Raw genomic sequence first — 23,755 nt, 5'->3', positions numbered from 1 at the left:
ATTTGGGCCCAGCCTTGACTACAGAGTAAGTTCCAGGAAAGCCAGATCAACAAACAAAAGGGCCAAATTGACTTTTTTAATTTTAAGAACATCATTAAGGCTTCATTAAGTTAAAATACTTTTAAACAAAAATTCAGTGAATAGCCGGGCATGGTGGCGCAAGTCTTTACTCCCAGCACTGGAGAGGCAGAGGCAGGTGGATCTCTCTGTGAGTCCGAGGCCAGCCTGGTCTACAGAGTCCAGGACAGCCAAGGTTACACAGAGAGACCCTATCTTGAAAAGCCAGAAAAAAAAAAATAGACAAAAAGAGTTCAAAATTGGGCTTGCAAGATGGCTCAACGGGGAAAGGAGCTTACCACCTGACGATGCAAGCCTAATGGCCTGAGTTCAAATCCCAGAACCCATGTGGAGGTGGACGGGGAGAAACAACGCCACAATGATGAATTAGATTAATGCTTTAAAAGGTTGTAGAGCTAAAATGCATGCATGCTTTCTTTGTCTATTAAAGCTAGTCCTACTGTCAGGTGGGACGAGGCAATTCCTAACAGACAAGCCTTGTAAGTACTGAAATGGACCGTGCTAGCACTTCCAAAAATGATTTTCTCTTCAAAATGATCAGAAACCTTGGAAATAAAATAATGACCTTAGAGAATCCAATAACTGGAACCAGGAAGTTTCCCAGGGGAGATTAAGTTGAATAATTAATTTGTATTGTTCGTTAAATAAATATTCCAATCTCTCGTACTAAGTAACCATGGGCACATTCAAGGAGCCTATATGTTCATAAGCCTGGACGAATTGTGTCTCTTTGCATATCCAATTAAGGTACAGTTCCTAGGGAGATAGAATACCTTGACGTTGTTAAGGTTTGATTTAAGACCCACATTCTGCCGCAGATCTTAAATAGATCTCACTTTGCTTTGTTTTGTTTTGTTTTTCAAAACAGGGTTTCTCTGTATAACCTTGGTTGTCCTGGAAGTCACTCCATAGACCAGACTGGCCTCAAACTCATGGAGATCCACCTGCCTCTCTCTGCCTTCCAAGTGCTGAGGTTAAAGATGTGAGCCAACATTACCTAGCTATAAGTTTTATTTTTATTTGGGTGGGTGGGTGTGTGCTCCTGTGGGTTCGAGCCACCCAACAGGTGCTTGGGAAACAAACTCAGTTCCTACACAGCAGCAGTAAGTGCACTTAACCACAGAGCCACTTCTCCAGCCCCAACAGAAAGATTTTTTTTAAAGCAGAAAGTAACAGTGACTCTGAATAACTAACGATTTATAATTAAGCCATTATTGCTTTTTGGGTCTGACTAAGTAACTGATAGTTCAGGAGGAAACAGCTGCTGCCTACCACAGACTCAGATCTCCCCGCCTCAGACCGTGACCATAAATCGTCTCAGAACTGTCGAGGGGAATTACCACTGAGGTTGATGCATCTGCGCTCAGGGCCTCGTGAAGACATTTGGATGCATGTCTTAAGAGTGTACCTGATTACTCACACAGGATGATTGTCTTAGCTGGGGTTTCTATTGCGATAATGAAAACCTCATGACCAAAAAGCAAGTTGGGGAGGCAAGGGTTTATTTGATTTACACCTCCAGATCATAGTCCATCACTGAATGAAGCCAGGACTGGAACTCAAACAAGGCAGGAACCTTGAGGCAGGAGCTGATGCAGAGGCTATGGAGGGGCGCTGCTTACTGGCTTGCTTAGCCTGCTTTCTTTTTTTTTTTTTATTTTTATTATCACTTCCTGTCTTTTTTTTTTTTAATTATTAATTTATTCTTGTTACATCTCAATGTTTATCCCATCCCTTGTATCCTCCCATTCCTCCCCCCTCCCCATTTTCCCATTATTCCCCTCCCCTATGACTGTTCTTGAGGGGGATTACGTCCCCCTATATATTCTCATAGGGTATCAAGTCTCTTATTAGCCTGCTTTCTTAGAGAACCCAGGACCACCAGCCCAGGGACAGCACCTCCCACAATGGGCTGGGCCCTCCCCGTTTGACTGCTAATTGAGAAAATGCCCTACAGTTAGATCTTTTGTTTTGTTTTTATTTTGTTTTGTTTTGTGTTGTTTTCCCAGACAGGGTTTCTCTGTGTAGCCTTGGCTGTCCTGGACTCGCTCTGTAGATGAGGCTGGCCGCCAACTCACAGCGATCCACCTACCTCTGCCTCCCGCAAGCTGGGATTAAAGGCGTGCGCCACCACACCCGGCTCCTACAGTTGGATCTTACAGAGGCCTTCCTCAGCTGAGGCTCCTGTCTCTCTGACGACTCTAGCGTGTGTCAAGTTGACACAAAACCAGCCAGTACAATGACAAACACATGTTAACAGCTGAGTCACTTTATTAGTTTCAGCACAGTTATCTAGACGGAGGACCTAAGATAGTACTCAAGGGGGAAGGGAGTCTTGCTGTCTATGCAGAGCTGGAACAAGACGCTAGAGCTTGATTTGTTCTTAGTGAATTAGGCACTCTTTAGCTGTCACCTCATTTACTCTTTATAGCACCTGCCTGTACTGAGTGTAACAGCCCTCAGACAGAACACGGACTCCAAAGGCAACACAAACACCTAAGGCACATTTATAAAGGGTCAAATGAAGATTCGAACCCACGTTGGAAGCCAGGCATGGTGGTCAGTGCCTATAGCCCAACACACTGGAGTGTGAGAAAGGAGGATTCCGAGTTCAAGACCGGTGAGTCTCTACCAACAAAACAAGTCCAAACCAAACAAACATACAAGACGTTAAAAAGCAAAGCAAACCACGGAGCCTACGAAGCCCATGTTAGCTCCCACTGGATTCCTGCACGTTTGGATCCTGTTCAAGCAGTCGTAAGAGCACTGTGGACAGACAGAAGGAAACTGGACTCAAAGAATCAAGACTTCGCTCAAAGCAGCCATCACACAAGGAAGCGCAGACGTGGAAAAACCAGTTTACCTGTCAACGTGATCTGCTTAGTATGATCTGTTGAAATTATAATTTTAAATATTCCAAAGTAAAAGAGGGGGGGAAAAGGCTGCAACATTTCTATTTTGCTGCTAAAAAACAAAACAAAACAAAACAAAACTCTAAATTATTCTGCATGGCCTAAACACAAAGACCTGCTGGACTTGGCTCCTTCAGCCTCCTCTCTCACTGGCCTCCTCACTCACAGATGCTTCAGGCCCCCTGGCTTCCTTCCTAGCTGTTGAACACAGTGAACCATTTCACACACCCTAGCCACACAGGTGTGCACGTCCATGCACTTGGAACGCTCTCCACCACTTGACCGTGAATTTCCGTTCAGTTCTTAACACCAATACACTGTTGGGAGCCTTCACTGGCCTCTTGAAAATAGTGAAAAGTGGTGGTCCTTCCATCATCCTTTTTCTTTGTGTGTGTGGCGGGGGTGGGGTTTCGAGACAGGGTTTCTCTGTGTAGCCTTGGCTGTCCGGGACTAGTGTTGTAGACCAGGCTGGCCTCGAACTCAGAGATCCCTCTGCCTCTGCACCCCCCCACCCCCCCAGTGCTGGGATTAAAGGTGTGTGCCACCACCTCCTGGCTTCATCATTCCTTTTACTTCCTCGTTGTACTTGCTATCCCTATAGTGATCTTTTTTGTGTGTAAGCTTTTTTTTTTTAATGTCTGGGTCCATCCTAGATGCTGGGGATCCAAGCTCAGGTCTTGATGTTTGTGTGGCAAGCGCTTCGCTGGCTGCTATGTCCCCAACACCTTAAAGACTCCCTTGTAACGCTATCGTGATGCACCTCCCACACTTGACAACCCATGCCCACGTCCCTTCTCAGCCTCCCTTCCAAAAATAAACAAACACTATAGTACGTTAGCAAATACTTAGTGAGCCAAAGTTTCTTTCCCGTAAACATTCATGCCATCTCAAAACCCCAAGAAACTTATTTTTGCCTTACATTATCGCTGCCTTCCATTTATTCTTCAATCTAAAATTAACAAGACAGGGCTAGGCATGAGGTTGGATGGTACAGCACTTGCCCAGTATAAGCAAGATCTTGGGTTCAATGCACAAACAACAAATAAATAAATAAATAAATAAATAAATAAATAAAAATATGTAAGACCAAAAAGCACACTTTCATGTGTTATGTGACCTTCTTTGTCCATTGGTGCTAATGAAGAACAGGAATCAAAATAATATTTGAACTCTATACGTCAGCAAACTTTGGCCCAACATACATAGTTGTATAATCTCAATGTGTGTTGCTCCCAGCATACAGTGAACCAATAAATGAACACAGAAAGTCTACCACCTCAAAAAGAATTTAGAGATCTTTTTAAAACTGTAAAAATCTAGCCGGGGGGGGGGGGGGGGTGGTGGTGGCGCACGCCTTTAATCCCAGCACTTGGGAGGCAGAGGCAGGCGGGTCGGCTGTGAGTTCGAGGCCAGCCTGGTCTACAAAGGGAGTCCAGGACAGCTAAGGCTACACAGAGAAACCCTGTCTCAAACAAACAAAAACAAAACAAAACAAAAATGTAAAAATCCGTTGCAAGCCTACTTTGCCACAAAGCACAGAGAAGGCCAGCTCCTCTTTGGGACATTTGTCAGATTTGTAACAACAGCCTGTTGCATCCTTGCTGTCCCCACCCCACCTCATCTGCCTCTTCTTACTTCTCCTGTGCCCGCTCACTACTGTACCCTTCCGATGTAGAAGAATTGGGTCGATGATAGTGTGTGGGAGAGAAAGGTATAGGAAGAAAGAGATAACTCAAGAAATGACAGTGGTAAGGGGGCAACAGTAAGATCTTAGCTTGAGAACCAGCTGTAAAATCACAGCGCAGTTGAACAGCTAAAAAATCCATCTGCTGGGAGATCCATTTTCCTAGGTTCAGAAAGGCAGAATCCTAGAGAATATCATTTATTTTATTTTGTTCTTTAGATTTATTTATTTACTTTATAGGCGTGGATATTTTGCCTGCATGTGTGTATGTGCACCTCATACATGCTGTTGGGTACCCTGGAACTGAAATTATCAATGTTTGTGAGGTACTATGTGAGTGCTGGGAATCAACTGTAAGCCCGCTCTAAGAGTACCAAGTGTTCAGAATTGCTAAGCCATCTCTCCAGCCTCATATAGCTGGGGCTAGCTAACTGAAAACACACAGGTTAGGGATGTAGCTCAGTTAACAGAATGCTTGCCTAACATAAAAGCCTGGTTTTGAGCCCCGCACATCAACCCTGAATGGTGGTACACACCCATAAATCCCAGCATTTGGGGAGTTAGAGGCAGGAAGATGAGATGTTCAATGTTATTCTCAGCTACTCAGTGAACTGGAGGCTAGCCTGGGATTTATGAGAGCATATCTCCAAAAAGAAGAAGGAGGAGGAGGAGGAGGACGAGGAGGAAAAAGGAAACAAACAAAAACTCATCAAACTTTGGGAAGTACTAAAGGCCACAAGGAAGCCTGGCATGGTGATACACATCTTTTATCCAGCCCTCAGGAGGCAGAGGCAGGCATATCTCTAAGTCTAGGCTAGTCTACAGAGTGAGTTCCAGGACAGCCAGGGCCATATAGAAAAACCCTGTCTCAAAAAACTAAATAATATTTTTTGTTGTGAGCCTAGCCTTTAATGGCTGAGCTCAGAGAGATGACTCAGAGATTAAGAGCACTGGCTGCTCTTCCAAAGGTCCTGAGTTCAGTTCCCAGCAACTATATGGTGACTCATAACCATCTATAATGAGATCTGGTATCCTGTTCTAGCACGTAGTTGTACAGGCAGACAGAACACTATACATAATAAATAAAACTTAAAAAAATAAATAAATAACACAAGGAAAGAACAAGAATATTTCCCTATACTTGAGTTGATGTTTCTCTTTTTGAAGCCCTTCATGAATTCCACACATGACTCCACTATACACAGATGTGCCTGCACTTTCATCAAAAAGAAATCTTCTTTTTTTTCTTGTATAACAAATGGTTTTGTTGTTGCTTAAAGATTTGTTTTAGAGCCGGGTATGGCGGCGCACGCCTTTAGTCCCAGCACTCAGGAGGCAGAGGCAGGCAGATCTCTGTGAGTTAGAGGCCAGCCTGGTCTGCAAAGAGTTCCAGGACAGCCAGGGCTTATTACACAGAGAGACTCTGCCTTGAAAAATGAAAACAAACAAACAAATTATGTGTATGGACCTGAGTACATGGTACATGTGCAGGTGCAAGTACATGCAGGTGCAAGTATGTGCAGGTGCAAGTACATGCAGGTGAAAGTACATACAGGTGCAAGTACATGCAGGTGCAAGTACCTGCAGGTGCCAGGATGTGGGGTTATTCCCAGAAGCCAGAGGTCTCCTATTTCCTGGAGCTGGAGTTACCTGTGGTTGTAAGCTGCCTAATGTGAGAACTGAACACGGATCCTCTGCAAGAGCGGAAAGTACTCTTACCCACCGAGCCATCTCTCTGATTTGTTTCATTGTTGGGTTTTTTGTTGTTGTTGTTGTTTTGGTTTAGTGTGTGTGTGTGTGTGTGTGTGTGTGTGTGTGTGTGTGTAGCCTATTTTGTTGTTGTTTTAAGGGGTTTATTGAGACAAAGTTTTTTTTTTTTTCCATGTAGTTCAAGCTGGCCTGGAACTGGTGGGCCTCAGCCTCCTGAGCACCAAATTATGGGTGTATATTGCTTTACTCGACTCTCCATTGTGTCCTAAAGTTCAAAATTAAATATTTCTCAGCTGTGCTGTGGTGGCTCATATCTTTGATTCGCCCACTTGGGAGGCAGTGGCAGAGGCAGGCAGATCTCTATGAGTTCGAGGCCAACCTGGTCTACAGAGGGAGAGCCAGGACAGCCAAGACTACATAAAGAAACCCTGTGTAAAACAAAACAAAAAATTCCGGGTATGTATGTGTGCATGGGTAGTAACCATGCAGATGTGTTTGCTTGTAGGCCCCAAGTTAACATTGGGTTTCAGTTACCACTGCTCTGTAGTTTTGAAATAAGGCTCCTTGATGAACCTTGATGAAGACTCTACTGCCTCGGTAAATGGATTACTACAGGATGTAGTTGCCACACCTGCTTGGCTTTTATGTGGGCTCTAGACATCTCTGGTCCTCACCCTTGTGTGGCAAGCCTTTACCCGCTTGGCCATTTCCTCAGCCCTCTATAGACTTTCAAAGAGAATGCTCAAATGATACTGAATTCAAATTTACGTCACGGTCTTCCCCAAACCAGATTACACAAATGGAAGGATAGATATTTTAACCTTTGATTTATCCTTTTTGTTTGGTTTTGGTTTTGGGAGACAGGGGTTCTCTGTGTAGCCTTGGCTGTCCTGGACTCACTTTGAAGACCAGGCTAGCCTCGAACTCTAGATTACTGGTGTGTGCCACCAAGTCAAGCTGACTAACCCTTTTTATGAAACTTCTACTTCAAGCTCTCACCACACCCCTCCCCCTACCTAGCTCAATTCCCCCTTCAACTAGAAATGTCAGCTCTAAATTGGCTCCTGGGTGTCTGCCCTGCTTCCTAAAAAGGATTTGTCTAGCACTCATACAAGCTTGTATCGTTAACCCGACTTTTTCTTTTGGGAGGGCAAGCAGGGGGTTGAAGACAGGGTTTCTCTGTATAGCTTTGGCTGTCCCGCATTTACTTTGTAGACCAGGCTGGCCTTGAACTCACAGAGACACCTGCCTCTGCCTGGGATTAAAGGCATGCACCACCATGTCCTGATAAAGCTGCTTTTCTTAAAGGAAAAAAAAAAAAAAAAAAAGAGTAGGGGTTCTAGGGGCTGGAGAGATGGCTTAGAGGTTAAGAGCACCGTCTGTTCTTCCAAAGGTCCCGAGTTCAATTCCCAGCAACCACATGGTTGTTTACAACTACCTGTAACGAGATCTGGTGCCTTCTTGTGGTGGGCAGGCACACGTGTGGGCAGAATACTGTGTAAATAAATAAGTCTTTAAAAAAAAAAATCTAGGTGGTTGTGACATGGACAGGTTCATTTTATAAAAAAAAAAAAAAGAGTATGGGTTCTAGAACTCACTTGATTTGACAGTAGTTTCTATCACTTGTAAATTCAATGACATAAAAACAAGTTCTTTTGGTTTTTGTTTTTCAAGGCAGGGTTTCTCTGTGCAGCCTTGGCTGTCCTGGGCTCACTTTGTAGACCAGGCTGGCCTTGAACTCACAGAGATCCACCTGCCTCTGCCTCCCAAGTGCTGGGGTTAAAAGCATGTGGCACCACACCCGACTGAAAACAAGTCTTTAATCTACATAACAGACCTACCAAGTCTACTCCATAATAGTGGATAAATATTATCAACATATTTAGGGCACTGACCTAGTGTGCACTCTAAGTGACTGGGAAATGTCAGCAGCAGCTGCCATTATTCCTCTGTGAGCCTCTGTCCTAGACAAACAGATGCAAATGTTCTACCTCAGGCATGCTTCCCCCCTCATGGTTCCCGACTTCCTCAGCCACAGGCTGTTAGGAAGGGAGCGGGCCTCAGAGAGGACTGCATCTGCCCTCATTCGGTCTTGGACCAATTCTCTGCTTCAATTAGGCTCAAATTACTTCATTTGATGATTACTACTAAATGAGACACAAATGCATGCGACATAACAGATACACTTAGTAAATATTGTCGAAGGGCTGGGAAGACAGCTCAGTAGATAATAGAGCTTATTATACAAGCCTGATGGCCTGAGTTCAATGCCCAGGACTCACTCTGAAAGGAAAGACCTGAGTCCTGAAAGTTGCCCTCTCACTTCCACACATGGATTGTGGCGTGTACATGCCCACATGCGCACACACATAAGTGTAATCTTTTAAAAAGTATGTGACAAACATGCTAAATACAAAAGAAAAATGTAGCTAGAAGGTATTTTGTTTGTTATATCTAAGATGTTAATAGGCCATATGGATCTATAATGAAACTTTTTATAAAAGTACCCTATTGGGCCAAGCATGGTAGTGCACACTTTTAATCCCAGCACTCAGGAGGCAGAGGCAGGTGGATCTCTGTGAGTTCAAGGGCAACCTGGTCTACAAAGTGAATCCAGAACAACCAAGGCTTGAAAAAAAAAAAAAGTACTCATTGTTTTAAGAAATTAGTTTAAAACAGACAAACCAGAAATAAAATCCTAACATATGCTGGAAGGTAACAAAAAGTTGCTCTAGTCAGCTGGTGGTAGTGCACGCCTTTAATCCCAGCCCTTGGGAGGCAGAGGCAGGAGGATCTCTGTGAGTTTGAGGCCAGCCTGGTCTACAGAGAGAGTTCCAGGACAGCTAGAGCTGTTACACAGAGAAACCCTGTCTTGAAAAAACAAAACAAAACAAAAAGTTGCTCCAACTTGACACAATGTCTTTCAGGCAGCTTTATGCTTTCCTGGGGAGTAAGCATCTTTATACTGCTTTTTCTTGCCTACCTGTAATGCTGAAGCTGAGTATGGGCCCTCCTGCTTGGAATCCCAACACTGAAACTGAATTCAAGGTTAGTCTGAGCTACGTAAGTACCAGGCCAGCCAGGGCTATGTAACAAGATTATGACTAGCAAATTTAATAATAATAATAATAATAATAATAATAATACTGCTGATGCTGCTTGAGTCAATACTTTGTTTACTGCTAAATAAATATCAATAAGCTTCACAAATTCTCAGTACAAAAACAAAATACAAGCCAAGCGTTTGTGGTGCACACCTTTATTCCCAGCACTTGGGAGGCAGAGGCAGGTGGATCGCTGTGAGTGTGAGGCCACCTTGGTCTACAAAGTGAGTCTAGGACAGCCAAGGCTACACAGAGAAACCCTGTCTTGAAAAACCAAAAAAATAAAAATAAAATACAGACAACATCAAAATTATGTTTAAAAGACTAAGAGTTTGACTCAGTTGTAGAATGCTTACCTAATATGTATGAGGGGTTTGATTCCCCAGCATCACAAATTACTAATAATGTGCAAAAAGATACTGATAATATGTAAAACAGCGGATGAAAAGCTAAAATGTAAATGCTGACATGGGATAAGTTATTGTTATGAGCTCTCCAAACTCCTGCAATCACTACCCACCCCAAACAATACACACAAATCCATAATGAGTCAGATTTTTTTTTCCCCCACATAGAATTTTTGTTTGTTTGTTTTTTGTTTTTTCCAGACAGGGTTTCTCTGTGTAGCACCCCTGGCTGTCCTAGACTGTCTTCGTCGACCAAGCTAGCCTTGAACTCACAGAGATCCACCTGACTCTGCCTCCCCCCAATTTTTTATGTTCTACTGTTTCCTGAGTGAGAAGATGAAACCTGGGAAGTCTATATAACTAGCTTAAAAATAAGAAGACACGGAGACATAGGCCTGGGAATTAAACATATTTCTTAAAAAAAAAAAAAAAAAAGCCAGCTATGGTAATGCATGTCTTTAATGGCATCACTTGGGAAGCAGAGGTATGCAGACCTCTATGAGTTCAAAACCATCCTAATCTACATAGTGAGTTAGGGATAGGGGACACACTTGTTTCTGGTACCTGGAACAGGGCTCTTTTCACTACTTTATACAAAATCTCTGGTTCCTTCCATGACTCTTAATCAGAAAATGAAAGCATCTGTATTACACAAACTCTTCAACTGACTCTAATCATGTGACAGGGCTTATACTAATATATTTTTGTATGTCCCAGAGAATACTTGCAAGGAGCAAAAGCCTTAACACACAGTTGGTGCTGCTTTATTAAGGTTGGGCTCGTTCCCAAAAGGACTCTCCTAATACACTTCGTAAAACATAAGGCTCCCAAGAAGCACAGTGCCTCACATTTCACAGCTCCAGCACTCAGGAGGCTTGAGACAGAAAGATCAAACAAGTTGAAGGGTACTCCTGGCAGGTCCCTGTGAGTCTGACTCAGGGACCTGAGGTGGTATAGCTCCAGGCCAGCCTGGAGGTACATAGTAAGACTCTGTCTCAAAGAAAGAAAGAAAGAAAGAAAGAAAGAAAGAAAGAAAAGAAAGAAAAAAGAAAGGCTGGACTACACAGTGAGCCTTTGTCTAAAAAAAATAAATAAATAAAAATTAAAAATAAACTCACTTTTCTAATTCTTTTTTGTTTTCTTTTGGTGTTAACACTCAAACTCAGGGCCTGAAACAAGTAGGCAGATGCTTTACCCCTGAGCGATGCCCTTGCCTTTGCCAGCTTTTTCATAAACCACACTGTGTGTGGTGACCTATGCAGCCTCCTCCCCAGCAGCCTAAGAAAACTACCTGCCTCAGATAAAAGTGTCGTCCAGCCTAGGCTCATTGGGAGACGCTAGAATCTGTTCCGGATATAGGATCATAGACTTTTGTAACCGAAAGGAACCTTGAAGGTCACCTTTCGTTTTCCAGAGGAAAATGACACCCAGAAGGAATCTGCCTAAGGTTAATTATCTACACAGAACCTACACCCAGAAAGTAAAATTCTCAAAAACAGCTCTTCAAAGAAAACCACAACGGTTAGTAAGATACTTTAGAAATTTAAGAAAGCAAAACCAAAAACTAAGCATAGTCAAGTCACTGACTCTAAAGCTTAACATAGGTGAGGTATTCTAAGGTAAATCCTTACAATTTTTCTTTTTTAAAAAAATGTCTATGCTTATTTTGCCTGTATGTATGTCAGGGGCCAGAAGTCGATGTCAGATTCCCCGGAATTAGAGTTACAGGCAGTTGAGTGCTGCCATATGGGTGCTGGGAATCCAATCCGGGTCTTCTATCACAAACAGTGCTCTTACCTGCTGAGCTGTCTCTCTAGCCTCTTCCCTTAGTTTAAAAAATAATTTGTTATAAGTGAGCACGTGGTTATGTGTGCACATGTAAATATATATATTATCAGAGGACAACTTTATGTAGTTAGTCCTCTCTTTCCATATTTATATGAGTTCTAGGTAAAGCACCTTTATCCACTGAGCCATCTCACCAGCCTCCTTGCAACAAAATCTAAAGCAAACGCCTTGTATCAACCACCCAGCCCCTCCCCCACTCCACCCCCCATCTATGTGTGGTAAGTGGAAGGGAAAGCATAACTTTAACAGCTACATTATTATCTGTGCAACAGTCGACATAGACACTTATGAGGAGGAAAAACCTTATGTCATCTTAAGTCATGCAAAGGAAAACAGGAACTCCAGGAAAGCCTCTTAGAAATATAAAGGAAATCTTTCCATCAGCTGTTACTAAGAGTACAAACAACCCAGCAGGATGCCAATCACAGACCTCAGAGGCACAAGCAGGTAGATCTCTGAGTTTGAGGCCAGCCTGGTCTACAGAGCATGTTCCAGGACAGCCAGGGCTACACAGAGAAACCCTGTCCGGAAAAACAAAACAAAGAGTACAAACTACATCCTCCTCGCATGTTTGTGAGAGTAGAAGGAAGTAGAATATTTCTCAAAGTTAAGAGCTTGAAAAGCAATGATGATTCTGCTCCTTTCATTCTTTCCCTCACGTAAAATTCTTTAACTTACCTGTAGGAATATGTTTCTCAGCTCATGAGGATCACCTCGCTTGGTTGTATGCACCTATGTGGGGGCGGGGGGGAATGACACACGACTGGTTAATGCTTAGCTAGAAACCACACAATCTCTTTAGATTATAGTTTACATCTGCTAACAACGTGCTTATCTTTCATAAGGGCATTTAGTGTAAAACAACCCCAAAGCATAATTGCTGATAACACCTGTCAACCTGGAGATCTATGGCTAAGTGCTGGAGAAAATGGGTGTGAGTATCCCAAGATAGAGCCAACTACGGACGGTACTTCCTCTGAACTGGAAAGGGAAACCAAGCAATATAACCGTTGACTTTATGCCACATCTACTAGCAATACAGCAGCAGCCACCAAACTGCATATCCCGAGAGCCTCAAGAGTGGAGCAACAGGAGACATAAAACACCCAAATTAATAGCCGGGCCTAGCAGCCTTTCTTGTGGAAAGCAGTAACGGCTCAACGTCATCTCAGCGAACCATTCATCATCCAACCTAAACCTTGAGAGCCGCCACAAAAAAAAAAAAAAAACCACACCGGGCACTTTCGACCATCCCGCAACCTGTCACGCAAATGTCAAGCAGAGCCCTGCGCTGTACTGAGGCCCCAAATAATGACAACACCCACCCCCTCCCCCACCGCGGATGCCCTGGGTATCCCCGGCTTTCCTGTCCACTTGCTCTCAGTCCCTCTCCGATGCTCTCCAACTCTGTGCTCGCAATCCCATGTACCTAGGGCAAAACACTGCTCTTTTCCTCCTCCCATCAGTGGTCCTCCCGAGCCCCACCAACTCCCAATCCCTCCTCCTTCCCCTCCCCCAGCCGGGCATCCTCTTCGCTCCGGTCCAAGCCCCGCAAAGCTCTTCACCCGCAATCTAGAGCCCCGGGACGCGCTGGCTTAAGGACCAGGCAAAGAAAGCAACGGAAAGAGGCAGGGGGCTGCACTAGGGGCCCTTGGAACGTCTCTTATGCAATAAAGGCAGCAGCAGAGAGTTGGAGTCACCTTGACCGCCATGCTGTGCTGGGAAGCCGGGAACGAGCGAGTGAGCGAGCAAGGCCGAGCTGTCAGGGCGCGCGCGCGCCACGGCCCGGGGCCGCGCCCGCGCTCCCTCCTGTCGCGGCGCCGCTCCCGTCTATATGCAAATGAGCTAGAGCGCCGCGGGGTGCACCGAGAGGCTTCGCCGGGTCCATTTGAGGGCCAGCGGGACGGTCGCACCTCTCGCCGGGGACACCAGAGTTCCAGTCACTGGATGCCGACGCGCCGCGTGAGCAGAGGCGCCTCCGGGCCAGCCCCAAGTCCCAAGGCCTGGCGGTGGGTGTGGCTTTGGGCACTGGCTTCAGCCAAAGTCGGTTCCCTCTAGGGGCTTAAAGGAACACTTGGGGCCTCAGTTGAGCAAGATTTGGAAGCATCTGAAAGCTTGTCCCATTAATAATGAGTTAATGACCACTAGTGACAAATACTGACAAGAAAAATGATAAGGAACTGCCTACTTAGGTTTTTTGTTTTGTTTGTTTTAAAAAAGAAAACCTAAGTAAACTTCAGAAATACGCTCCTAAATTGGCATTCCTTGGGGGTACCTTTAATAGTTTATTAATAGACTCGCTTCACTTTTTTAACAACCCAAACCCTTTGTGCGACGTATATAGAAAACAATTTTATTTATCTTGAAGCTGGCACTATGCTGCCTCACACTCTTACACAAACCCAGAACAGTTCTTCATTGAATCCCCAGCTCTGCCTAAAGCCAAAATAATGTCTCTAAAACTGAGTCTTGCCATTAAGATATCTGAGGGCCAGGCAAGTCGCCTTAGTTGGTGGAGTACCTGCCCAACATGCACGAAGCCCCGGGTTCCATCCCAAGCAGTACATAAACTCAAGCCCAGCATAGTAGTAGAAGGGAGGTAGCAATACGCCTGTAATCTCAGCACTGGGAAATGGAGGCACGATGATCAGAATGGCACTCTCGGCGCACGTCTTTAATTACAGCACTCCGGAGGCAGAGGCAGGCAGATCTCTGTGAGTTCAAAGCCAGCCTGGCCCACAAAGGGAAAAAAAAAATCCTATCAGGTCACATATTGATAATCACTCAAATATTTATGGAAATCCTCCTTATGGTAGACACGGGCCTATTTGTAAAGTGTGTATATAAATATACACATATACATACAAAGTGTGTGTCTAAGCAGTTTATTGCAAGGACTTTCTTTTTTTTTTAAAGATTTATTTATTATGTATACGGTATGCATCAGATCACATTATAGATGGTTGTGAGCCACCATGTGGTTGCTGGGAATTGAACTCAGGATCTCTGGAAGAGGAGTCAGTGCTCTTAACCGCTGAGCCATCTCTCCAGCCCCTGCAAGGACTTTCTTTGCCACCATTATCAGAACCTGTTATGAAACTAAATAGCAGTCCTAAACACTGTAGCTATCTGCCTTGTTCAGCCATCCTGAAGTGTTGCAATATTTGATTATCCACTGGGTTGTTGCAGGAGGACGTGTAAGGAACGGATGGTGTCTGCTATAGCAGGATATTGCCTGTTCTCCTGTGAGCTAGTCATGGATTCCTTCCTAATATCTTTGAAGCCGGGCAAGTGTATAAGTTTTTTTAAAAGAAACACGGTTTACTTGCTCAAAACCGATCATTAATGGACTTGACATCGGTTTTGTGAGTGGGAAGCAAATGAGATTTTAATTGGTTCTTCTCATTATAGTGTTAAAATTAATCTACTTAATTCATAAAGTCATATTCATGCCCCCCGAATACTTACATCTATCAATAAATATGTGATATTTGAAAATATAGAGCCAAGTAAAAGCCAGACACTTAGAGAACGTGTTTTCCCAGAATCTCAACCATGTAAGGGATTTTTTTGTTGGTGGTGGTTGTTTGATTTTTGTTTCGTGAGGGTTTGGTGGCTTTTGTTTGTTTTTGCTTTTTGCGAGGGGGTTGGGGGTAAGACAGGGTCTTTTTAGCTCAGGCTGGCCTAAAGCCAATCAAAATCTTTCTGCCTCAGCCTCCAGAGTACTGAGATTATGAGCATCCGCCACCACACCTAGCTTATGTATTCATCTTTCTAGAACTATTTTTTAAAAGACTGGGTGCACTCCTTTATCTCAGCACTTGCGAGGCACAGACATGAAGGTGTCTTTGAGTCTGAGACCAAACTAGTCCACATAGAGAGTTCCAGGAACTATGTAGTGAGACCATGTCTCCAAAAAAAGTTACAAATAATGTAAAGGTCCAAAAATCGCTGAAGGAAGACCCAGACTCAAATAGCGTGTAGAAACAAAGAGTGGTTAATTCTTCAGAGACAGCCTGCATGCAGAGGTCAACCAACCATCCATACAAAATGGTGGTGACCATGAGGAGAAGCTCAAAGGCTCTTTTAAAGGCTTCTAGGGTGTCGCAAGTCGAGGGAAGAACCTCAAGGAGAAGGTATTGAGATTTTTACAGATGCTTTATTAGTCACACACTGGTCACACTTCACTCAGACATGCCGATACGTCTTCTAGTCTTCTGAGTCCAGCTGTAGTCTGGTTGATGGCTTCACATGTAAGGCTATCTGTCTGTCCTGGTGCACTGAATGGTCCACAGCGGGCTTCCTTCTCTGCGTCCGGGCCCCAGTCTGGTCCGGTCTCTGACTGGTCTTTGGATTTGCGGAAGTGTATCCAACTTGATCAGCACAGTGGCAGGTCTTAGTTGGTAAACATCATGGCCAGCCTGAAGTGCTCTTATTTTATTTTTTTATTTTTTGGGTTTTGTTTTTTGTTTTTGTTTTGTTTTGTTTTGTTTTTGAGACAGGGTTTTTCTTGTAGTCCTGGCTGTCCCGGACTCTTTTTGTAGACCGGGCTGGCCTCGAATTCACAGAGATCTACCTGCTTCTGCCTCCCTAGTGCTAGGATTAAAGGCGTGCGCCACCATGCACAGCTCTGAAGTGGTCGTGTACTCAGCTTTTATGCCCTGTCTATGTTGGAAGGAGTTGTACCCTCTTTTAGCCAATGAGATATTGGGTTATGTCACTCGTTTTACGTTATGTTCAGGTGGATAACTTATGTCATTTCTTAATCATAGGAAGCACACTGTTTCACTTTATCACTACCAACATTGGGGTTTTTTTGTTTGTTTGTTTGTTTTACTATCTCCTCTTTGTTTTACATGTTCTCTTCATAGGGGAATCCTATTTGTGGCTAGTGACTGCATTGAGATTGGCTAATGCTAAGAGAGGCTACATGGCTCCAGCTGGGATTGGCTGGTGCCAGTGACAGCTACATGACTCTAGTCATGGGCCTTTAAGCAATGTCTGACTCTCTCATTGCCCCCTCAAGACTGTTCCATCTCAAATCCTTGAGTGAGGTTTAAGAGCTGATGTGGGGATTGAACATAGGGATCTGATTGTACTCACTCAGGCCCTTCATTAATATAATTTTTTAAAGATTTTTTTTGTGCCATATATATGTGTGTGCATGCCATATGTGTGTGTGTGTACACATTATACATATATGGGTCTGAGCAGGCCAGAAGAGAGCATTGAACCTCTGGAGCTGGAGTTATAGGTGCCTATGAACTACCCACCATGGGTGCTGAACTCAGGACCTCTAGAAGAGCAGTGAGCGATCTTAACCATTGAGCTGTCTCTCCGGTCATAATAAATCTTAAAGAGCTGGAGAGATGGTCCAGGGGTCAGCCCTTGCTGCTCTGGCAGAACATTGCTGTTCAGTTCCCAGAACCCATAGTCTGTGCCTCATGATTGCCTGTAATTCCAGCTTCAGGGGACCTGATGCTCTCCCACATCATCTGTCATCCCCAGGCATTAGCCCACGTGCACCGCCACCACCATTTAAAATCATATAATTTGTAAAAACCCTTCGTCTTGTGTCAGGGGGAAGGCAGCTGTAGGTAACAATGGAGTAGGGCTAGGATGTTGCTCCATGGTAGAGTGTGGGGCTTAGCATGTGCAGGGCCTCGGGTAGAGGCTCAGACACACAACATATGTGCAAGCAGTGGAGTAAATAGTCTCAGTCTAGGAAAAAAATAATATAGCTGGCAGAACAAACATCCTCTTCAGTCCTTCTACCACCTACCCGCTCCTACTCCTGGGAATTTACTTGGATGCTGTTTTTACTCTCTTCTTGCAAGAGACCGGTGTAGAAGATGCTTTAGAGCTGATTCAAACTAAAGAAAAAAGTGTCACTTGAAAAATCGTATGTGGGCAGGAGAGATGACTCGGCAGTTAGGAGCCCTGGCTGCTCTTGTAGAGGACCTGGATTCAACCCAGCTACCTGTAACTCTCAGTTCCAGGGGACCCAGTGCCCTTTTCTGGCCTCCCTGCACACCAGACACACACGGTGCACAGACGTATATTTAGGGAAAACCACCCATCCCCACAAAAATAAATAATAAAATCTTACAAACAAACACAATTTAGTCAGGCAGTGGTGGTGCACACCATTAATCCCAGCACTCAGGAGGCAAAGGAAGACAGATCTCTGTGAGTTCCAGGCCAGCCTGGTCTATAAAGTGAGTACTAGGATAGCCAGGGCTACACAGAGAAACCCTGTATTGAAAAAACCAAAACCAAAACCAAAACTAAATATATTTAATCAAGAAAATCCCAGCACTTGGGAGGTACAGGCAAGCATATCGCTGTGAGTTTGAGGCCGGCCTGGTCTACAAAGTGAGTTCAGGACAGCCAAGCCTAAAGCACAGAGACCTTGTCTCAAAAAAAAAAAAAAAAAAAAATGTCCATTAAGAGACCTGCACCAGCTGGGTATGGTGGTGCACGCCTTTAATCCCAGTACTCGGGAGGCAGAGGCAGGTAATCTCTGAGCTCAAGGCTAGCCTGGTCTGCAAATCAAATCCAGGACAGCTAAGGCTACACAGAGAAACCCTGTCTCAAAAAAGCAAAATTTTAAAAAAGTGAGAGACCTGCATCTGCTAAGTGTGGTCATACATGAATGATGAACCCCAGCACTTTCAAATCTGAGCCAGGAAGACAGTGAGTTTAAGGCCAACCTGGGATCACATAGTAAATCTGAAGATAGCATAAACTGTGAAGTGAAATCCTATTTCAAAAAAAAATTTTAAAGACCTGTACAAGAATGTTTGTAAAAAGTGGAAATAGCCCAGATGCCTAAGTATGGTATATTTACAGAATGAAATATTATCCAGAAATTTAAAAAAAGAAGCAGATATTTTGTTTGTTTTTTTGTTTTTCTAGACAGGGTCTGTCTGTGTATCCTTGGCTATTCTGGATTCGATTTGTAGACCAGGCTGGCCTCAAACTCACAGTGATCTTCCTGCCTCTGCCTCCCAAGTGCAGGAAGCAGATTTTTGATAACACACAACAAGGATGAGGAAAAACCATGTCAGGTGATGACAAAGGTTTTACATGGCATCATAATGTACAAAAGAGCTAACACCAAATGTCATTTATGTAAGGCTCTAAAGATTTATTTATGTATTATTATGTATGCAGCCGTCTGTCTGCATGTATGCTTGCACACCAGAAGAGGACGTCAGATCACATTATAGATGGTTGTGAGCCACCATGTGGTAGCTGGAAATTGAACTCAAGATCTCTGGAAGAGCAGTCACTGCTCTTAATCTCTGAGCCATCTCTAGGCCCTATGGAAGGCTCTAAGACAATCAGAACTAAAGTATGATGGAAAAATGAGCCAGAACTGTGATTGCCAGGACAGAGGAATAGACAGGGAAAAGGCAGGTAACATGTGTCTGGGTGATGATCACACTCTTTGCTTTGCAAGGGGTTGAGTACAGTTTTCTTTTCTTTTTCTTTTTTTGAGACTGGGTTTCTTTGTTATCTTGGATGTCCTGAACTCACTTTGTAGACCAGGCTGGCCTCAAACTCACAGAGATCTGCCTGCCTCTGCCTTCCGCGTGCTGGGATTAAAGGCGTGCACCACCACACCCAGCAGCCTCCCACTTTTAAATTGGTTTTTTAAGACAGGGTTTCTCTTGTAATCCTGGCTGTCCTGGAGGCCAGACTGACCTCAAACACAGAGATCCACCAACCTCTGCCTCCTAAGTGCTGGGACTAAAGGTGTGCTCCCCACACTCAGCACTAGCATAGCAATTCTATGAAGTTGTATCTTACGTTTATTTATTTATTGAGACAGAGTGTCCCTATATTAATTACCTTGGCTGACATGGGACACACTGTATAGACTAGGCTTGCCTCTACCTCCCAAGTGATGGGATTAAAAGCATGTGCCACTGCATCCGGCTTAAATGTATTTTGAAATGCATTGAAGAAATGAGAAATATTTATGAATGAGCAGAGAGAGATATATGGGGGCATATCTACTATGAAGCATATAGGAGCTTACTGAAATATTTGTTCTATTTTTCCAACTTCCTGGAAAATCTCACAAGAGTGTCAGGGGAAATTGTGCCAAGTTTTTACATGACTAGTGGCAACATATTCCTGTTAGCTGGGAATGGTAATGAAACCTCTTTCTTTTTTTACATTTTTTAGTTATGTGTATGTCTGTGTGTGGGGTATGTACATGTGTACATGCAGGTGCCCCTGAGTCCAGAATACCCTGGAGCTGAAGTTACAGGCAGTTGTCAACTGCTTAACATGGGTTGTGGGGATCGAACTCGGGTCCTCTGCAAGAGTAGTATGTGATGTTAACCACAGAGCTATTACTCCAGCTCAGAGACCTACGTCTTAACCACCGACAGATTTCTTACTTTGCTGGAGCAGAGGGAAATAAAACTGAAATTACCTGGCAAACAACACACCTCGGGGACAGGGGAATCTGTAAAGATTCTATTGCACTGAGTGGGGAGGGGTGTGGTTTCGTTCGCACAGATTCAGACAATTATTGTATGCCATTGGGCAGCGGCAATGCTCGGGCAGCTGTGTGTGTTTAATCTAACCACGACCTATGGGGAAAACCCAAGTGAGCTTGTAGAATCTTATTTCCATAGCCAGTGGAGGAACCAGGTGCGCTGTCTGAAGCCTAAATTGGAACGCTCCTGTTGGACTGCCAGGGTGTAATTCTAGAGGAAGAAACTCAGGCTTTGGTAGGCAAGACTCTGCAAAGGGGCATTGTGACCTTGGGTTGCTAAGCCAGGAGAAAGATGATAGATGAAACCAACTCCTTTGAGTAAGAAGTTTCCAAAAGGGGAGGCAGGCTTGTCCCTGGAAATGCGACCGTCTTCCAGAGGGAAAAAGAGAAGGTGTTTCACTTCTTTGTTGAGAGATAAATGTCATGGAGCAGAGACCATGGAGGAGTGCTGCTTCCTGGCTTGCTCCCAGCTACCTTTTTCATACAACCCAAGACCACCTTGCCTAGGGATGGCACCGCCCACAGTGGGCTTGGCCTTCCTCTATTGATTAGCAATCAAGAAAATACCCAAGACACCCCCACAGGCCAATCTATTGGAAGCAAGTCCTTAACTGAGGGTCCAGCTTCCCAGACACACACACACACACACACACACACACACACACACAGAGTGGTGGAGCCAGTTTTCAGAAAAGGAAGTAGGAATAACTACACTACAAAGAAATTCTTAAAAAATGAAGTCATGAGTGTGTGTGTGTGTGTGTGTGTGTGTGTGTGTGTGTGTTTAGGGGACAACCTGGAGGACTGGTCTCCTTCAACCATGTGAATCCCAGGGATTCAACTCAGGTCGCCAAGCTTGGCAACAAGCACATTTATCTGCTGAGCCATCTCACAGGACCAGAAATTCTTTCTAAAATACGACGTTAGAAGAATGGGTGCAGTGTTGTGTCATATGCCTACAATCCTAGTACTCGGGACATAGGAGCAGGAGGAGCAGAAGTTCAAGGTCATCCTGGGTACCATGAGACCCTGCCTCAAAAAAAAAGAAAATGTTGGAACAATAATATAGTCCCTATCGATTTATACTGATCCAAACAGGATGCGCAGCATGTGCCTATAATCCTAGCTTTTTGGAAATTCAACCAAAAGCATTAGGAGTTTAAGGCCAAGGCTAGTCTCGGGTAGTGGGACGTCAACTCAGAAAAAGGAAACAAAACAAATTGTACTAATCAGAATAATAGCAAGAGCATTGAAATTAGAATGTTCTGCAGAAGCAGAATGAAGCAGGTGAAAAGTGGTAATTGGACCTGCTGGTTATGGGAGCCAAGGGAACAGGTCTGTGGAGCGTTTAATTTTTTCTTCTTTTTTTTTTTCCCTCAAGACAGGGTTTCTCTCTGTGCAGCCTTGGCTGTCCTGGACTCGCTTTGTAGACCAGGCTGGCCTCGAACTCAGAGATTTGCCTGCCTGTGCCTCCCGAGTGCTATGATTAAAAGTGTGTGCCACCGCGCCTGGCTCAAGTTAATGTTTTTTATCCAGAAAGAAGGGAAGCTGAGAACAAAGGACAAACTTGACTGAAATTAGAGGTCTCAGTCAAAGCTGCTCTCCCTATGTTTCGTTTCCAGCTGTCCTGACAATATGATTCCATCTAAGGTCAATGGCGCTATATAAGAAAAAGTATGCCAGGTGTGGTGGCACCTTTAATCCCAGCACTCGAGAGGCAGAGGTGGGTGGATCGCTGGGAGTTCGAGGCCAGCCTGGTCTACAAAGCAAGTCCAGGACAGCCAAGGCTACACAGAGAAGCCATGTCTCAAACACCCCCCTTTAAAAAAAAAAAGAAATCAAAATCATGTATTCATGGCAAGAATAAGCGTACCCACTAATCTGAATATTTTAGACAAAGCAGAGTCCAGATAATTGAATTATCTCTAAATCACAATTTCATGTGAGGTGAGAACTGACCAGATACCTAAACAAACTATTTTACTTCTTTCTGTTATTTATTTAAGGTTTACAATAAGCTCAGTTGATGATTGCTTTTTGTAAACCTACCTTGGATGATGGATTCTTGGCTACACTCTGTGACCATATAAATTGTGGGGGTTTTTTTGTTTGTTTGTTTTGTTTTTTGGTCACTTTTTCAAAGATTAACACTCGAGTGTTTCAAAGAGGTAGACTAAATAGTATTTCCTCAGTTCTTCCCCGTTCCACCAGAAATTGAATATTATGCTTGGCTTTTCCCATTATTAGCAGTCATTGCAGTTTGCAGGGAGCCCATACATGTAATTGTTAATATTACAGGTATTTCAGAGAACGGGTCTTTGAACAATCCAGCAAAGATTCTTGTGGCCCACCTGATGTGAAATCATCTATCCCAAACTGTTCTATTTCCAACACCAATTTGTGTGCGTGTGTTCATGTGTGTGTGTGTGTGTGTGTGTGTGTGTGTGTGTGTGTGTGTGTTGTGTAGGTGTAGGTGCGTGTGCCTGCAGAAACCAGAAAAGCATATTAGGTATTCTGTTCTATCACTCTCCACCTTCTTTACTTGAGACGGGATCTCTCATTGAACCTGAAGTTTGCTATTTTGTCTAGATCGGCTGCCAGTGAGTTCTGGCTATCCACCTACCTCCACCCTTCTATGATAAGGTTATGTGCATACATGGCCATGCTGGCCTTTGTTTTTTGTTCTTGGGTTTTTGTTCTTTGTTTGTTTGGTTTTGGGGTTTTTTGTTTTGTTTTATTTTTGTTGTTTTTGTTTTGTTTTGTTTTTTGTTTTTTCAATCCAGGGTCTCTCTGTGTTAGCCTTGGCTGTCCTGGACTCACTTTGTAGACCAGGCTGGCCATGAACTCACATCTATCCACCTGCCTCTGCCTCCCGAGTGCTGGGATTAAAGGCGTGTGCCACCACGCCTGGCTTGTTTTTTTGTTTTTTGTTTTTTTAAAACATGAATTCTAGGAATTAAACTCAGGGTGTCATGCTTAAGCAACAAACATTTGGAGCTGGCTCCACAGCCCTTCCAATTCCAATTTTTAAAAAGATTTATTTATTTATTATTTATACAATATTCCTCCCACATGTGTGCTTACATGTCAAAAGAGGGCACCAGGTCTCATTGTAGATGGTTGTGATCCACCGTGTGGTTGCTGGGAATTGAACTCAGGACTTTTGGAAAAACAGACAGTGCTCTTAACCTCTAAGCCATCTCTCCAGCCCCACCCCCCATTCCAATTTTAAAAAAACTTTTAAATTATACTATTTTTTGTTTACATAAACATTTATATTATTACACGTACATAAAATAAAGTACATACAGCAAGAAGAACTACGAAACACTCAGGAATTATATAAATGTTACAGTCATAGTGATTTGGCTATTTGTATTTGGCAAACTTGAAGAAAACATCCTTCCTAGCTTGGTGAGTCTAAAATTCTGAATGAAAATCAATATCATATCTCTAGCAACTTAGGACATCTATACTTTTATAATCTTTGCACTTGA

General features: G+C 43.8%; 1 protein-coding gene across 1 annotated transcript in view; it reads right to left on the bottom strand.

Moving 5' to 3' along the window:
* Positions 1-13,522, bottom strand: part of Slc25a12 (solute carrier family 25 member 12) — a 96,606-nt gene extending 83,084 nt beyond the window's left edge. Inside the window, exons 1-2 of the mRNA XM_051166107.1 lie at positions 13,444-13,522; positions 12,422-12,475 (exon numbers count right to left, since the gene is read on the bottom strand). Coding sequence (XP_051022064.1) covers positions 12,422-12,475; positions 13,444-13,455 — 66 coding nt within the window. The 5' untranslated portion in view covers positions 13,456-13,522. The remainder of the gene's footprint in view (positions 1-12,421; positions 12,476-13,443) is intronic.
* Between the last annotated feature and the right edge of the window lie 10,233 nt (positions 13,523-23,755).

The sequence above is a fragment of the Acomys russatus genome, chromosome 24 (genome assembly GCF_903995435.1).
Source record: "Acomys russatus chromosome 24, mAcoRus1.1, whole genome shotgun sequence".
NCBI lineage: Eukaryota > Metazoa > Chordata > Mammalia > Rodentia > Muridae > Acomys > Acomys russatus.
The sequence above is the reverse complement of the archived record's forward strand: the minus strand, read 5'-3'. Positions and strand labels throughout refer to the sequence as shown.